Source organism: Podarcis muralis, chromosome 12 (genome assembly GCF_964188315.1).
Source record: "Podarcis muralis chromosome 12, rPodMur119.hap1.1, whole genome shotgun sequence".
NCBI classification, from domain to species: domain Eukaryota; kingdom Metazoa; phylum Chordata; class Lepidosauria; order Squamata; family Lacertidae; genus Podarcis; species Podarcis muralis.
Genome location: NC_135666.1, coordinates 25,480,511 through 25,498,936, shown reverse-complemented (window position 1 = coordinate 25,498,936; position 18,426 = coordinate 25,480,511). Strand labels below are relative to the sequence as shown.

Below are 18,426 nucleotides of genomic sequence, written 5' to 3'. Positions count from 1 at the left end.
CATCTGGTTCTGATCCCTGCCAGTCCAAGCCAGTCCAAAGCTGGCTCTCATGGAAAGGGCAATAAAAGCTGCTGGAAGCTGAACTGTGTAAACAGCCAGTGGAAGATTAAAAACCATTTTGTTGTCTCTTTCTTATGCAACATTGCGCAACCCAGAAAATTAAAGCTGGGCCATTTCCCTCTCCTGTTCCTCCAGAAACACAATTCAGATCCATTATTTGCCAAGATTCTAATTTTAAAAGCTAGATGAAGGGTCTTGCATTGGGCATGATTTTTCTTTTAATTTGATCTCTCCCTGTCAGAAGAGTTTTGCTACTTTCCCCGAGAGTCCTTTTATCCTAATATTTGCAACCTCCAACTCACCCTGCACTCCCCTACAGAACATACTCTATCTTCTTCTATTATTATTTTTTTGAAGACAATGGAAGAAAATCTCAGCACTTGAAATCCTGCTGGTACTGGCACAGAGTAACATAATTAACTGACTTAATTTTACCAACTCGGAGAAAAGAAGGAGTCCAAACAAAGACCCTTTGTGGGTAAGTTCAAAAGCAAGCCCATTTAGAAACATTCAGCCACGGACATTTCAAATTGAATCTTTATCCCTCTGCAGCTTGGAGTGAATGCATTTGCCAGGCATGACATTCATTGCCAGCCTTTGCTCACTCAAAATCCAAGGACTAAGTAAGATCTCCTCTTGACATTATCATCAGTCTGACATTATCATCAGTCACTAGCTGCAGCCCTGTTGGGAGAAGGCAAGCCTCAATTAATCATGGGCTAGTTACAGCCAGAGGGACGCGGGTGGCGCTGTGGGTTAAACCACAGAGCCTAGGGCTTGCCAATCAGAAGGTCGGTGGTTCGAATCCCCACGACGGGGTGAGTTCCCGTTGCTCGGTCCCTGCTCTTGCCAACCTAGCAGTTCAAAAGCACGTCAAAGTGCAAGTAGATAAATAGGTACCACTCCGGTGGGAAGGTAAACGGTGTTTCTGTGTCCTGCTCTGGTTCGCCAGAAGCGGCTTAGTCATGCTGGCCACATGACCCGCAAGCTGTACACCAGCTCCCTCGGCTAGTAAAGCGAGATGAGCGCCGCAACCCCAGAGTCGGCCACAACTGGACCTAATGGTCAGGGGTCCCTTTACCTTTACTAGTTACAGCCAGGCTTGAATGCTGCATTCCTCCCTGTGTGGGACTGCCAGCTGTTAAGCACACTAGCCAACTGGATTGCTGTGTGAAGCTTATTTGTCCCAAACCTACCTCCACTCCACACCTGAGCTCAGCAAGATGGATCAGGGGCTGCAGGGCAGCTTACGTGGCAAACACATCCCCACCCACCCCAGCATCTGCTTCCCAAGGAGCCAGCCTCAGGGAACCTAACAAGAACAGCGGTTCTGGACACAGTGATTGTCAAAGCGTACCTGTAGATGAATTCAAGGAAACATAATTAACCGAGAACCCTTCAGAGGCAATATTGCGGTTTGTCACAAAAGATAACATCAACGTGTTGCTACCGCTGGTCATAGATGGTGGGACCGACCTCCCACAGTACCTGAGACAAAACAATTATAAATAGCATATAACTGACCTGTTAGATCAACCCCCTTTTGAGACCTGTTTTCAAATCCCTACTTAGCCATAAAGCTCACTGGGTGACCTTGGACCAGTCACCAACTCTCTGCCTAACCTACCTCACTGGGTCGTTGTGGGGATTCGGGGAGGGGAAGAACCATGGGCACCATCTTGAGCTCTTTGGGGGAAAGGCGAGATATAAATGCAATAAATAAACAAATATAAAATAACCTCTGGTGGGAAAATGTGCAATCAAGTAAGTCACCTCCATACATTTTTAAAATGTTCAGCTAATAGTCTAGCCTTCAAGGTAATAAGGAGCAGAAAAATTGGACTGTTCTGTTTTACCATACCTTAAAGAGGATGGCTGGCAAAGTTATGACAAAGAAAGGACTGGGTATTGATTAAAGTTAGATAGCGGATTATGATGATGACAGTATAATTCGTACCCTGCCCATCTGTGTTGCCCCAGCCACTCTGAAGGGTTTAAAAGGTTGTAAAACAGCTTGATGTGATAGCAGGCTACATCAAGTACACTTACAATGCAATCGTATACCTGTTTACTCACAAGTTGCACTGAATTCTATAGGATTTATTCCTCCATATTAGCATGTGTGGCAGGTGCTGGGAACCTTTGGCCCTCCAGAAGTTACTGAATAGCAACTCCCATCAACCTTAGCAAACACTGTCAACGGCAAAGGGATGATGGGAGCAACATCTGGAGAGCCAAAAGCTCCCCACACCTGCTGTATCAGATTGTAGATTTTATATATACATACCGCCCCAGTGTTGTCATAGTGCTGTTGTCATAGATTTCAAGGTAGTCTCTGTTGCAGTTGTAATCAAATTCCAAGTAGAAATACGAAAAGGTCAGACGGATCAAGAAACCAGGCTGAACTAAGATGGTCCATGCACATCTGACACCATGCGGGTAGATCGTTGGGTAGCCAGGACTTGAGATGATACCGTTTGGTTCTGTGAGAGTCCCTCCACATGCTATACCGCAGAGGAAAACAGGGTATAAATCAAGGCATCACAAGGCAGCCATGGAGACAGTTAATAAATCCTTAAAGCAGTTTGATTATAATATACTTTTTTGTTAAAAACTTTCTAACTTTATATAAAAGCATTTGCATTGTGCATTTAAGCCCTTTGTAAGGACTGTACTTTCTCCAGAAATAGTGCATTTAATTATACAATTTAATTGCTTTTCATTACATCAGTCCAGGTAATTTGGTGACAATGGCGGGGAGTCAAAAGGAGAGAGAGTGGGGGAAGGGAGGCAACATTTACCTGCATCCAAAGACTTGTATTCAGCTAGGAAGCCAAGGTTTTCAGCAGAAGCAGCTCTGAATTTGATATATAGATTGTTACGCATAGATTGAATTACTGAAGGCACAGTTTCACCACAGTATTTCCCCAAGGAAGGAGCATTCACATTGTTTCCATCTTTGACCTGCAAGGGGGCAAATGTGCAGAACTCGTGAAATAGCTGCCACATTAAGCATACATAGGAAGCAGGCTTGTACAGAGTCAGGCCATGTGTCCAGGGCAGCTGTCTGAGACCCTACCTGCCTGCAGACTCTCTCACCAGGGTGGGGCATGCTCTAGTTATCTCTTGCTTGGACTACTGCAATGTGCTCTACGTGGGGCTACCTTTGAAGGTGACCCGGAAACTACAACTAATCCAGAATGTGACATCTAGACTGGTGACTGGTTGTGGCCGCCGAAACCATATAACATCAGTCCTGAAAGACCTACATTGGCTCCCAGTACGTTTCCAAGCACAATTCAAAGTGTTGTTCCTGACCTATAAAGCCCTAAAGCAGGCATAGGCAAACTCGGCCCTCCAGATGTTTTCGGACTACAATTCCCATCATCCCTGACCACTGGTCCTGTTAGCTATGGAAGATGGGAATTGTAGTCCCAAAATATCTGGAGGGCCAAGTTTGCCTATGCTTGCCCTAAACAGCCTTGGCTCAGTATACTCAAAGGAGCATCTCTACCCCCCATCATTCTGCCCAGACACTGAGGTCCAGCACTGAGGGCCTTCTGGTGGTTCCCTCACTGTGAGGTTACAGGGAACCAGGCAGAGGGTCTTCTCGGTGGTGACACCCGCCCTGTGGAACGCCCTCCCATCAGTTATCAAGGAAATAAACAACTATCTGACTTTTAGAAGACATCTGAAGGGAGCTGCCCAGAGTGGCTGGGGAAACCCAGCCAGATGGGCGGGGTATAAATAATAAATTAATTATCATCATCATCATCTACACACTGATTGGGAGTGGCTTTCCAGGGTTTCACTCGAAGATTTCAGGGATTGAACCAAGGACCTCCTGCATGCAAAATTGCTCTCTACCCGTGGGCAATGGTTCTTCAGCTACTGTAAAGGTAAAGGTAAAGGGACCCCTGACAGTTAGGTCCAGTCGTGGATGACTCTGGGGTTGCGGCACTCATCTTGCTTTATTGGCCGAGGGAGCCGGCGTACAGCTTCTGGGTCATGTGGCCAGCATGACTAAGCCACTTCTGGCAAACCAGAGCAGGGCACAAAAACACCGTTTACCTTCCCGCCGGAGCGGTACCTATTTATCTACTTGCACTTGGACGTGCTTTCGAACTGCTAGATGGGTAGGAGCTGGGACTGAGCAACGGGAGCTCACCCTGTCTCAGGGATTCGAACCGCCGAGCTTCTGATCAGCAAGCCCTAGGCTCTGTGGTTTAACCCACAGCACCACCCGCGTCCTACTGTAGTGGAATATGTTATTCTTTTCACACTTAAAGGTGACCCTACTTAATCCATGCTTTCCAAAACAATAACAGAACCGAAATGAGGCTCTCCTTCTCTAAATTTTGCAGTGCACTTCTCTATCCAAGTAACGTGTGCAAAAATGCACGTGCTGGAGTAAAGTGCACATAATAATGAAAACAACATACCAAAAAATCATTACATTACGGGAAGGTGTTTTGCAATGATGTGTTTTGTAAGCCAAATTGCACAGAAACGTGTGTATTTTAGGAGAAATTCACTGATGAATTTTCATTAGGACTTTCAAAATAATTGCAAACACATGTGGAAACATGGAGAGCTGTATTTAAGGTTGGAAAATAAAAATAAAAACAGAAAATGGACAGATTCACCCAACTTTAAAGTACTCTATTCTGTCTCTCTTTCACTTCTGCCTCCCTCATTTGAACCCTAAATATGTTTCCTCAGAATAAAAGTCCCATCAGTTTCACAGGGACTGACACTTAGAATTGACATCTAAGTCTATTGGTAAAATTGAACTCAATAAACCAACATTTATATTTGGGTTTCTTTCTTTTTTTAAAAAAGACACTTCACCTCAACATAATCCAATTCACAACTGCTGATGTTATGAAGCCGAAAGTCAGTGAAGTTCAGAATCACTCGATGGCCTTCTGGCTGAGAGATGATCCACTCGCAGATCTTGTAATGAGACAACGGCCTGGTATAATAGGGTGATCTGATGACACCTTCACCGGACAAAGCTCCTCCACAGGCTGCCAATAGAAATGGACCATTAGTAATTCTACTGATAATACTAGGAAGCAGTTTCAAACCAAGGTGGATAAACATCAATGGTTTTTTGTAAAAAAAAAATTAAATCGGATTTTTAAAAATTTAAATCAGGTTTTTAAAATAAAATGCTTTTGAAGGAAAACTCTTTCTAAAGATAGTTTTCTATTTAAGTTACATTATAGTCCAAAGGCTATTCATCAGGGAAAAGGATTTGTTTTAATTTTTTCATGTATGCTAAAACTCTGCCTAAGTTTTTTTTTTTAAGAATTTGTTTAACCACATCAGTTAACAAACATGGAAACATATGCTATAATGTTATTGTTTTAGTTAAATAAATTGTTTAAATTAAAGAAAATTTTCTTCTTCCAATAAAGTACAATAAAGTACAGCAGAAAAGTTGTCCAAATATAAACAGTTAACTTATTAAACCTCACAATAATTTCATAATTATCTGTCTATGTATTTCTAATAGTATACCCAAATCAGTATTTTTTTTTATATAACTGTAAAAAATACTCTGAAAATTTATTATCCCAAAAATGAAACCTTCACCTGGTTGTAAATATTAAGATTATACCAGCAAGGATGAGTCTTTCTGTAAAAAAATAATAATGATTTAAATCAAATCTTACTGACTAGTGATTTATATTGCGATTTAAATCAATTTGATTTAAATCAAATCCACCCTGGTTCAAACCAAACAAAACTACTGATCCAAGTTCAATACTGTACACACTGACTGGCAGTGGCTCCCCAGGGTTTTGGAGAGAAAACTCTACCTAGACCTGCTAAAGATCAAACCTGGGTCCTACTGCATGTTCCATCACAATGCTATGACCTACCTGGGATACTTATAGCTACTATAAGTCCATAGTGTGCTCCATCATGGTGATGTGTGAGAACCTGGTAATGTCTTCTCTTTCCCCTATCAACTTTATTTAAAAGTAACTGAAACCTAGGACAGTGTTTCCCAACCTTGTGCCTCCAGCTGTTTTTGAACTACAACTCCCATCATCCCTGACTAGCAAGACCAGTGGCAAGGGATGATGGGAATTGTAGTCCAAAAACAGCTGGAGGCACAAGGTTGGGAAACACTGACCTAGGAAGCTGCCTTATACTGAGTCAGACCATTGGTCCACTAAGCTCAATATGACCTACCTGGCTGGCAGTGGAGCTCCAGGACTTCAGGGAGAAGTCATTCCCAGTCCTACTTGGAGATGCAAGTAATTGGACCTAGGCCAGCAGTTCTCAACCTGTGGGTGCCCAGATGTTGTTGGACTACAACTCCCATCATCCCTGAGCTCTGGTCTTGCTAGCTAGGGATGATGGGAGTTGTAGTCCAGCAACATCTGGGGACCCACAGGTTGAGAACCGCTGACCTAGGCCCTTCTGCATGCAAAAGCATATGCTCTACTACTGAACTACAACTCTTTACCACATCTCAGGTTGTCCATGGAATTTCACTTTAGAATTGATTAATAAATCTTTAGAGAGATTGACTAATGAAACCTGAATTCGCTCCATCAGAGTTTTTCTCGTGTCTAGTCCTATAAAAACCAACAGACACCACTGAGTTCCATGGGAGAAAATACATAACGGCCCACCCCACAGGTGGGTGTTGCACAGGCAAGGGATAATAATTTGCTCAGTTGATTTGCTCCTGGGTCCAAGTGAGGACTCACGACATTTATAAACCGTTTCCCTTACCGACATCATAAACAGCCCTGAAGCTAGATCTTTGTACTGAGGTATCGGACTTGAACTTGACCCAGAGGTTGTTGCCGTGGGAAGTGATAGCCGAAGGAAGTGTATTGTTGCCACAGAACTTGTTGATTAAGGGGTCCATCTCAGTGTCACCATCCCGGACCTAGGCCACAAAAGAAAATGAAACCACTTAAAAGGTAAGTATCAACCAGAACCAAGTTTTCAAGGGAATGGCTGGGTGCGCCCCAGACCAATGCAAATTCCAGGTCAAGAAACAACAGAATTCAAACACACCTGCTGCTTACCAAACTGGTGACTCCTATATTGGCTGCTGAAGAAGGTAGAAAGGTGATTTTAATCTTTGCATGTAAGCTGTTAAAGATCTGGCAACCCCTCCTCTTAGTCCCTCTGAATCATTCACAAGTCTCTAGTGGCTAGAGGAGCCACCCACAAGTTAGATGGTGTTATTTTAGATATGCCTACACCAGTGCCGGATTTACGTGTAAGCTAAACAAGCTATAGCTTAGGGCCCCACTCTCTTGGGGGCCCCAAAAAAAATTAAAGGAAAAAAACACCTGGATGTACATTTCCAAAATATAAGATAAAAAACAAATAAAATAAAACCTACACACAGCAACAGTGTTTTGTGTTGTGTAGGCTCCTATGATGTAAGTAATGGGCCCCGCCTGCCAGCCTGCACCCTAAAATATCACTGGTTTGCTCATTTCTATATCAATTACTTTGATAAAATACATATTTTGTTATGTGCAAATAGCTTTAGATACCTATTAGGTCCATAAATTACCATATAGCATATATTGAACACAAAAAGTGACAATTTGTTGTTGGCAAAGGACAGCTGGACATATAAAGGGCCCCATTACCATCAGTAGCTTAGGGCCTCATCAAACCTAAATCCAGCCCTGGCCTGCACCCTGGCACACTCTCCATGAAAGCCTTAATGAAAGAAATGTTGAGAACGGAGGGAAAATACTGGAACACACCAATAACACAGGACCTCATCTGGCCCTAGTGCGCTCAGGGCTAAACTAGCTGTGATGGCAGCCACGGGATTGGTAATTGTGTGTATGCCTTTCTAAACATAAATCTATTGGGAAGGGATCCAGAGCGCACAACTACTACTGGGAGATGGGGTGGGGGGTGGGGAAGGTGTTACAGGAGCTTTAATGCTTCACCCCCACACTGTGGTTCTGATCCAGACTGGACATACACCACTTGCGTTGTGGGAATGGGAAAAGCTTCCGCTTGCTCCAACTGCACATAGATCCAGACTGAGGCAACAGCATGGGGCAGAGAGTTCAAGCTCCTGCCCCCTGCTCCATGTCAAAATCCTGTATCACAGGAGAAGCCTGCAATCTATTAAAAAAAAAGAATCACACATTTGTGTATGCCACATTTGTACTAATGGACCAGTCTCCAGTGGAAATGTGCTAAACCTTTGTCTTGGGGTAGAATGCAACCTGAAAACGGTGGAAGGATAAACCACCTTAATCTCAGTTCACAGCTGTTAATAGATTTCTGATTTATTTTAAGCATGCTGGTATAATGTGACCCATAAAGTCCTGCATAGCCAGGGACTGACATACCTGTATAATTTTAATCCTTAGGCTAGTATCAGATTGACCTTTCTGCATAAAATATCCTGCTGTCACGGTAAGATGTCCGAGCAGCACCATCTTCTTAGTGATCCCAGGCACTAAGGGCTGTTCTTGTGTGTTTTCAATTTAAAATATGCCGTGTCACATTTCTGAAACATCTGTGTGCCTCCATTATACTGAGCTGCAATTAGACACAGCTTTCTGGAGTGCATTTAAATGTGTCTGTGACAATGAAACTGAAAGAAGAAGCCTCTTAAGAAAAGCTGGCGTACACCATATAGAGTGGCATGTACACACAATGTACAATATAATCCATACTACATGCACTTGTGCATGGGATTCCCCTCTAAATAGGGAGGTATATATAAAAAGTGTCATACAAATAACTTGCTGTTGATAGCGCCGGCACGCTCTGGCTGAAAAAAAGCACTGGTTATATTTGGTCTTTGTCGAGCATTTATTCTGATTTGTTTGTGGGAAGGTTATATGATAACAAGCACTCATCTCGATCTCATTTGTGGGGTGTTTATATGTCTTTCCATTAATCATTTGTTTGTGCCAAACTTTTCAGTGCCTTTCTGCATCACTTTCCTAACAGCAAAAAGTCTGGGTTTCTTTTTAAAGTGGATTTGCTCTGCTGTGGGTGGCAGAGCATCAAATCTAATTGCAGAAACCTAAATTGACAATACACACTTGAGCCTCTCTTGAAAAATAGTGACAGTCTGGAGGTACCCTACATCAGGCATCCCCAACCTTTGGCCCTCCAGATGTTTTGGACTACAATTCCCATCATCCCTGACCACTGGTCCTGTTAGCAAGGGATCATGGGAGTTGTAGGCCAAAACATCTGGAGAGCCGAAGGTTGGGGATGCCTGCCCTACATGACCTGCATAATAGCCTTTCAATGAACTTTCATGGAAAGGAGAACAGCAGCAAGAAACATCTCCCCACCTCTCGTTAGGATGCTTTAGAGCAGTTCCAGTATTGGGTTGTTAGCCATTTTTTATAGTGTTCTGTGCTTCCATTCCTCAGCTGAGTGGATGTGCAAGGAATCAGGGTGCCAGGAGTAGCCAAAGAAATGCAGACACATCAGAACAAAGCTACACTTCCTGCATTTGATCGCCAAATAACAAGGTAAATGCTTTGCTGAATTAACACAAAGTGATTGGGCCTGGCAGAAACAGTTTTGTTCCTCTTGTTGCAGTGGATTTCACTGCCGTTTTGCCAGCAATTAGGGGAGGGAATTATGAGCCCAAACAAACAGAAGCTGTCTGTTTTCATTACACACCAGGCTTCCCCCTGATTTGGAAATTAATTACACTTCGTTCCAACCAATGTCAAAGGAAGGAAGGAAGGAAGGAGCAATGTTATTACAGCAACAAGCCAAAGCTGTAGATAACAGTTCAGTTTATATTAAAGATAGTCCACAGGAACCCTTTCTCATTTTTCTACCCTCAAAAGGCAAGTTTCAAGCTATATAAAGACAAATGAGTCAGCTGATCCCCTGATGATGGCTGAGACCCAAAGAGCCTGAAGCGAGGGGTTTTCAGTAGCGTGGGGAAATTTTTGACTGCTGTTTTTGAACAGCTGTCCTGATGCCACATAGAAACTAGATGTGGAAACCCCTTCTAGATTTTTTTGCTGGAATTTAAAGTCTTTATTTTATTTTAAAGACCACCTCAACTCTTTTGGATATACTTTAGAATAAGAGTATATTAATAAACTAATTCATATTCAGGAAAAAGCTCAAGTTAATCATACACATAAAAAGTGCTTGGCTGCCCAGATTTGAAATTATATTATCATGCAGCTTGCTTAGGATGGATTAAAGACTGGGTCATGCTAAGTAATACAGAGATTCTAGATTTGGAAGGATGGAACAACCGCTACGGTTGGCACGCCTACCTAGTTTATGATAAGGTGGCCATAAGTAAGGACTTCCTGAAGCATATAATCAGGAAGTCATTATACAAGGTTTAGGCGAATCACCGATGGCTCTTAGAACCAAAGATACCCTGGTGGGTATCTCCCTTAGAAGTTGTAGCCATGAAAAAGCAAAATATGGGAAAGGGTTGGCCAACATATGAACAGCTATGCTCACTGAGTAATGCTTATCCTTATCTTGTATTTGGCACACTGCAATTTGAGCGCTCAATCATACGGAGATGATAGTCAGTCTTATCATAGTTATGTTTCTGTGCTGATCTACCTTTGCCTTTTTTTGATTGCTCATAACTTGTTGTCATCTGTGGCTTTTGGACCCTAATGAAGTTGAATGTCTATTTCCTTGCATATCCTAAGCTAGAAACTCTTCTCCACCATTTTTTTGGTGCAGAGACATTCTAGAGATGCTTGAATAGATCTCCTATCACTTTCAATGTCTTTTTTAAAGTATCATGAGCCCCTTCAAAATAAATCAGGACCACGGACCAGAGGGAGAAGGGGTTACCCAGAAGGTTGCTGGCCAGTAACTCCTAAGGTACCCATGGAAGGTCTTCCTTAATGGTGCAGATAGGGTTGATTTCCATCAGGAAAGTATTGCAGGGGAAAAGGAATAAACCACCTCTCCTCCAGCATGCCACAATCTCATCCAAACCAGGATAATCCCCACCACAATTGTTTTTTTAAATAGATGTTAAAAGAAGGGGAATCCAGTCACATCTTTAACAAATGTCTCATCTCATTTGGCCCATCCTCCTCATCCTCCTCTCAAAGCCAACCTTCCAACTCTACAATTTGATGATTCTATCAAAGTCACCTCAACGTAGTTCCAGTTGCAGCTAGGATGACTGTCCAGATCCAGGTGTGTAAAATTGAGGATCATTTTTTCACCAGGTGGTTGTCGGATGATGTAGATACATTGCCTGTTGTTAAGGTAAGGATTGGGCCAGTAGGGGGACATGATAACCCCACTGCTGCCTGTATAGTTTCCTCCACAGTTGGGATCCGCTGCATTGATGAAAAAGAAAAGGTTACTCAAAACAGCATCTGTTTGCCCTGTGAAGAGCTGCAACTGTAGACCCAGTATGCAAAAACACACCTACCGGTTGATGTTGTATATGTGATATGGAAGCCTCTGTCACTATTAGAACCATCGGAATGGAAGTGAACCAAGCCATATGGGCCAGTGGTTTGAAGAGGAGGTGGCAACACAGAGCTGCAATATCTTCCAAGGAGGGGATCTTGAGGGAGGAGGCCATCTCGAATCTAAATAAAAGCACCAATCCACATATTGATATCATGTCACACACACATGCACTTTATGGGGTGGACTTAATCCAATTTATAGTAGCCTCAATGAAACCTAGTTAATTTAAATCCCATTGATTTTTTGGGTCTGCTCTAAAAGCACGACTAAGGCCACATTCACACCATGCATTCAAAGCACTATGTTATGACTTTAAACAGTCATGGCTTTCCCCCAAAGAATTCTGGGAGCTGTCAGTCTAGCATCTACAGTCGTACCTTGGAAGTTGAACGGAATCCATTCCAGAAGTCCATTTGACTTTCAAAACGTTCGAAAACCAATGCACAGCTTCTGATTGGCTGCAGGAAGCTCCTGCAGCCAATCAGAAGCTGCAGAAGCCCTGTTGGACATTCAGCTTCCAAAAATAGTTCACAAACTGGAACACTCACTTCTGGGTTTGCGACATTCGGGAGCCAAAACGTTCAAGAACTAAGCTGTTCGAAAACCAAGGTATGACTGTATTTGAAGTTGAAATTTATTTAAGCTGCTTATCTGGACCGCTGGAGTCTTTATGCAGGTGTTTCTGACTAAATAATGGTTAAAATTGGATTATGCTGGCCTATCAAGGAGAATTACCTCTCCCCACATATGGCAAAGTTTCTAATTTTTAAGTGTTTTCGACTGCCATTTTATGCACACTTATCTGGAAGTAAATCCCATGGACCTCTGTGGGACTTACTTCTGAGTAGAAATGCATAGGACTGCACCAGTAATCTTCTATCCAAAGCAGCATGTGTTATGAATAACATTTTTCTTCTAACAGATTTTACCTCCAGGTAGTCCTGGCTGCAATTATCATGGTGCTCAAGACTCAGTGTGCCAAAAGCAAACGTGATGAGGAGGCTGGGATTGGTTGAGATGATCCAGTAGCAATCCTTGTTGGGAGGGTAGTTACCAGGATAGCCAGGTGAATTAATTGAGCCATAAGTACCAGTCAGGTCACCACCACACACTAAGGGGGAGACAGAAAAATGGGGGGTTCTTATTTACATTTTCACCCCAGGGAGAAAAGCCACTTGTCCTACTTTGAAACAGACAGCCCTCTATTTGTGAGAGGGCAGTCCTCTCTTTGAACGTGCCCTCTGTTTGAACAGCTGTCTGTTTCAAGGTAAAGTACCAGAAGCGTATTGAGAGCAGGGCCCTGGATGCTGTCCCTTGATTGACAGCAGTCACACAGGTCACCATCTTTCTCTCTCTAGGGAGTTGAATCACATTTCTATTCATCTCACCAGGTGGGGAAGACAGTGACCAAGTGACCTGTGTCACTAAATTTGCTAATTGTTGGTAAATTTGCATCTAGAAATGGAAATTAGCACAGGCATTCTTTTCCCTGCACATTTGTGTCCTCATATGTCCTCTTTTTTGGGTGGAACATAGTGGCGTATTTCCTCTTTCTTCAGTGATAAATATGTGGCCACACTAACCACAAGTCATGTGCCCTGAAAACCAGACATCTCAAGACTTCTTGCACCAACCTGAGATGGCATTGTAGCTAGCAGAATAAGCTCTGGGGCATATGATTTTTGAGGGTGCCTGAAATCCTTAGTAAGCACTCAAATACCCTGAGAAGTGAAATGTCCCAGGGTCATAGACACCCAGAGTACTCTCAATGACATCACTAGCTTGTGGGTTGTTTTTTGTTGTTTTTTAAAGAAAACACCTATGCACTGCTGCCCATTCCAATATAAACCAAGCGACATCACTCTTCATTTCATATTCAGCTTATAGGCATAGAATAACACATGTGTCAATCATATATGACACACACAAGGCTTCCATGTTATTTCCGAACAGGGAATGCATAATATGCGACGTTTTTCTAAAGCAGCAGAATTAGAAGCTATGCATTTTGCTTGGAATTAGTAAACTGTTCAGCTGTGAACATAACTAGCTTTACAAAAAACAACAACAAACCTATTTTAAAACAAACGTTTTCAAAATGTGGACTGCTGTCTTCAGCTCTGCTTCATTCAGGGCTCATCCACACAGGAGTTTAATGCAGTTTTAAAGCTGCATGTGTCTTAATCCCCACGCCACCCCCAGCATTGCCTGAATGCCATGCTTCTTATCTAACTGGCAGCCTGGACTTCCCCAGCATTAAATGTGGATTTTCCCAATTCAGGGATAACCTGATAAAGAAAGTAAATCCAATATAAAGCTACATGTTACTGAACTCTGGATTGCAATGAAGTGCGTTGTGTGTTGGTACATTAAAAAACCTGTGTTTAAAAAAACACCTTTATTTTTTTAATTTTAAATATATATGTCTACGTGCACAGCTAAATAAATAGCTGCACACATGCCCACAACAGACTTTAGGTTTCCCGAACTCGTAGAGTGGGGAAGTACTAATTGAGGGGAGGGAAGAACAACACTCAGCACATGCATCTCATTAAGCAATGCTCAGTAATGTGGTAGGGAAACCTCAAGGCAGATTCCAGAGACATACAATTGAAAGGGCACACAAACACACACATGGGAAAACTGACTCCCATCTGCATTAATGCCCTAGTGTTGCGGGCACAGTCTTATCTGTTTGCATGCACCACCATCTTACCCGGCTGCCGGGACTCCCAATGAACTGTAAACCCTCGTGCATTCATCATGTGGTCAGAGTGGAGCCAGAAATACAAAGAGTTATGGCTGCTGAAAAGCTGTGCTGGGGGAGAAGATCCACAATATTTCCCCAGTGTGTTTGCTGAAGCAGACTCTCCATCGTGAATCTGGAGAAAGCCTGACCTGCAGCTGATACTCTCCTCCAGCTGGAAGACTGGAAATGTGATCCGCAGGATCTAGCAGGAAAGAACAGAGAGATTCATTTAATTTGCTTGTTTTTTCTATCCGTGGACTATGAGAGCCTCGGCTGAAGGATGATTAGATATTGTTTATACAGTTACACTGTGCAGATTAGATAGCACACCTGTCCACACAGTCATATGTTTGCCAGAACATCTGGAGGTGCTCTATATAATTTCCTGACAAACCCCAGAGCAGGCAGAAGGATTAGCTATTGCGAAAGGTCAAAGGAAGAGATAAAGAGGTGGATATACACAGAAGTTGACCAGGGAATCTAATACCAGACGCTCCAAACTATTTTGGTAACCTGATAGCTATTCTGGATTTCATATTATCCCATTTCAACAGGGACACTGAATTCCTCCCAGAAGCTTGGGAGTCCCCAGACTGAACATTCCCCACCACTGCTTTAAATTTCCCAAAGACAGGACTGGTCAGGTCTCAGGCTTGGAGAATCTACATTGATTTATACTAGAACTCCAGGAGACATGAACCAGACCCAGGTGAAAAAGAAAGACCCTCAGAATAAAGCCAAGAAACAACAGAACAGAACTAAGATGCCATCTTCATAAACATCTGCTTCTGGTTCCCCCACTGCCCCAGTTTTCTTCATAATTTGGGGTGGGGTAGTCATTTTCTTGCTGCCATTGTTAAACAACAAAGAGTCAGGAATCCTTGCCAATCTACTTCCACCCAAAGATCTACCTTCTGGACTCCCTTGCCCTAAGATTTTTTGCTGTTGTGCCCTTTCACCCCCAGGTTGTGCAGCTCTTACCTTGTCGTTTGTAGTCCGAACCACCCAGGCGCAGCTGACCGGCTGATTATATTGCTCACTGTGATTAAGGTAGCTGAATGAGCCCGACAGGCCTGAAAGTGATCCACCACATGCTGCAGGTATGGAAAAGAGTAAGTAAGTTAATATCAGCAGTTCCTTGAAGGAAATGAGAAATACCTATCAGGATACCTAAAAGATCATCTCATCTCTTACCCAACTAATCACTGCCCTCTGCAGGAGAAGACCTCCTGTAGATATCAGGTCCCTTCTGTACAATGAAGAAATTGGGCCTTTGGTGTGGTGGCACCTGACCTTTGGAATTCCCTCCACTTACATACCAGACAGGTGACATATCTATTGCCTCTTTTGGTCCAGTATACCTGAAGGAGCATCTCCTCCCCCATCACTCAGCCCGGACACTGAGGTCCAGCTACGAGGGCCTTCTGGAGGTCCCCTCACTGTGAGAAGTAAAGTTACAGGGAACCAGGCAGACGGCCTTCTTGATAGTGGCAACCACCCTGTGGAACACCCTCCCATCAGATATCAAAGAAATAAACAACTACCTGACTTTTAGAAGACATCTGAAGGCAGCCCTGTTTAGGAGAGTTTTTACTGTTTGATGTTTTATCGTGTTTTTAGTATTCTGGGAAACCCAGCCAGATGGGTGGGGTATGTATGTATAAATAAATAATTATTATTATTATTATTATTATTATTATTATTATTATTATTATTTACATTTAAAGAACTATTATACCATTTTAAACAGTCATGGCTTCCCCAAAAGAATCCTGGGAGCTGAAGTTCTTTAAGGGTGCTGAGAGTTGTTAGGAGATGCTTATTCCCTTCACAGAACTACAATTCCCAGAGTTTCCTGGGAAGAGATATTGATTGTTAAACCATTGTGAGAGTTGTAGCTCAGTGAAAAGAACAAGGATCACCTAGCAGTTCCCAGCACCCTTGCGGTCAAGCAGGGATGCAGTCTGAAAGCTGCTCAGGACAAGAAGCTAGGTCCTGGTAAGCAGCTTTAAGGACTAGTTGGAATTCTGTTTCCCATTGATCGCTGCTAAGTTGACAGCTGCAATGCCACCCTCTGACCACCTGCAGTGGGTGGAGCTATAGCGCATCAAAGAACAGCTTCCTTCTTCAGACAAACTGCCACAATGGCACAGATCACAAGGCACCCACATCCTGCTGCTAGGGCCTGCCGTTTAGGATCTCTGAGTGCCTTATAATGTTCATTTATGGTGCACTTACCTTGTTGGGGTGTCTGGCATTGAGGTCCAGTCCAACTGCTTGTACATTCACAAGAGTAGCCATTCACCGCATCGGTGCAACTTCCTCCGTGCTGGCAAGGATTGCTGGAGCACTCGTCAATGTTTTCTGTGCAGTTGGCACCCGTCCAGCCAGGATGACACACACAGTTGTAGCCAGAGACTGTGGTCTGCAGACATGAAACCAAACAAAAGAGAGACCAAACACATATGAGTCTACTACTACCATAACCATATGAGTCTACTACTACCACCGTATGCTTTTAACATAGCAATGAATACTTACAAGGCACACTCCATTTAGACAAGGGTTTTGCGTTTGGCAGATAGTGCTCAGTGCAACACATCCACTGGGGCCATAGCCACTCCCAGTGTATCCAGCTGGGCAGATACAACTAGGCAAAAGGCCTGCAAGAAGAAGAAGAAGAAGAAGAAGAAGAAGAGGCAAAATAATCAAAGCTATGAATGTCATCATAATTTGATATTAATCGTGTTGAACACCCCTGTTTCAAAGGGCTGCTTTAAAAGGTAAAGGTACCCCTGCCCGTATGGGCCAGTCTTAACAGACTCTAGGGTTGTGCGCCCATCTCACTTAAGAGGCCGGGGGCCAGTGCTGTCCGGAAACACTTCCGGGTCACGTGGCCAGCGTGACAAGCTGCATCTGGCGAGCCAGCGCAGCACACAGAAACGCCGTTTACCTTCCCGCCAGTAAGTGGTCCCTATTTATCTACTTGCACCCGGGGGTGCTTTCGAACTGCTAGGTTGGCAGGCGCTGGGACCGAGCAACGGGAGCGCACCCCGCCGCGGGGATTCGAACCGCCAACCTTCCGATTGGCAAGCCCTAGGCGCTGAGGCTTTTACCCACAGCGCCACCTGCGTCCCAAGGGCTGCTTTATCAGCAGCCAAATCTTCAAACGATGCATTGTAGTTGGTTTTTTTAAGTTGTGACTTACAAATAATTTAAGATGCAGCCCTCTGATTTAAGTCAGTCTAGCTTGGTTTGAAACCCATACACTCAAGAGAAATGGCAATGCCTGTAACCAACAACAATTTAAGCAACAGAGTAAAATAAAAGCCCTATTTTTAAAACAACAACAACAACCTTGATGTAGGCAATATTTTCTGGCTGTTTAGTCAAGCAAAAGCTGTTATCGGGATTAAGTGCGTAGTGATGTTTGGGGAAAATCCATTTCAATTATTAGGCTAAATATAATGGCTTGTTTACTCAATCCTTTTTTACAGGGATTAGCCCCAGTTAAAAATCTGATTCAGTTACAAAGCATTGAAATTCCTGATGTGCAGGATCAGAGTGTCTGTGCTTGTTATTTTACTGAAGTATTGGGGGAGTTCAGGGGGCATCATATCTCTGCCCTCTACATGTTGGTGAAGCCTCCAGTGCCCGGCATCCATGCCAGGGAGAGGAGGAAGGAGTCAGAAGACTGAAGTGGGGAGCTGACAGGCACTCAGCTCCCCGTAGTGATTGGTCCCTTAACCTGAGAGGGGTCTCCTCTCGTCCAACAGTGTGCTCATGAACAATGCATTATGGATAGAGATTTGCATAAAATGTACATGTATTAGTAGCAGCAGCAGCAGCAGCAGCAGCAACATCAGTATTTAAATTTCTATCCCATCCTTCCAAAAGAACTCAAGGCAGTAAACACCAAAGTGGTGAAATCAAACTAAAAAATAGAATAAAAAACATATTTAAGAACAATTAAAAACTTTCAAAATATTTAAAGGCATCAAGCACGTCATTATATTAGGCATTGTTTTAGATATCATCCTCATGTATAAATTATAATAAAGTTAGCTCTAGGACAGCATACTGAGAAGGCACATAGTTCTCCCCACTCTGGGGAGACGAATGGTAGTTCTGTTTAAATTATACCCATTAATTCTCAG

At 43.2% G+C, this 18,426-nt stretch overlaps 1 protein-coding gene across 1 annotated transcript in view; it reads right to left on the bottom strand.

Annotated features, from left to right (window-relative positions):
- The window catches only part of CUBN (cubilin), a 129,128-nt gene that overhangs the window by 92,325 nt on the left and 18,377 nt on the right, over nt 1–18,426 (bottom strand). The window contains exons 11-22 of the mRNA XM_028750285.2: nt 16,811–16,932; nt 16,508–16,694; nt 15,251–15,363; nt 14,237–14,471; nt 12,450–12,631; nt 11,477–11,639; nt 11,191–11,381; nt 6,817–6,976; nt 4,912–5,090; nt 2,862–3,024; nt 2,348–2,564; nt 1,418–1,548 (exon numbers count right to left, since the gene is read on the bottom strand). Of these exons, the coding sequence (XP_028606118.2) occupies nt 1,418–1,548; nt 2,348–2,564; nt 2,862–3,024; nt 4,912–5,090; nt 6,817–6,976; nt 11,191–11,381; nt 11,477–11,639; nt 12,450–12,631; nt 14,237–14,471; nt 15,251–15,363; nt 16,508–16,694; nt 16,811–16,932 (2,043 nt within the window). The remainder of the gene's footprint in view (nt 1–1,417; nt 1,549–2,347; nt 2,565–2,861; nt 3,025–4,911; nt 5,091–6,816; nt 6,977–11,190; nt 11,382–11,476; nt 11,640–12,449; nt 12,632–14,236; nt 14,472–15,250; nt 15,364–16,507; nt 16,695–16,810; nt 16,933–18,426) is intronic.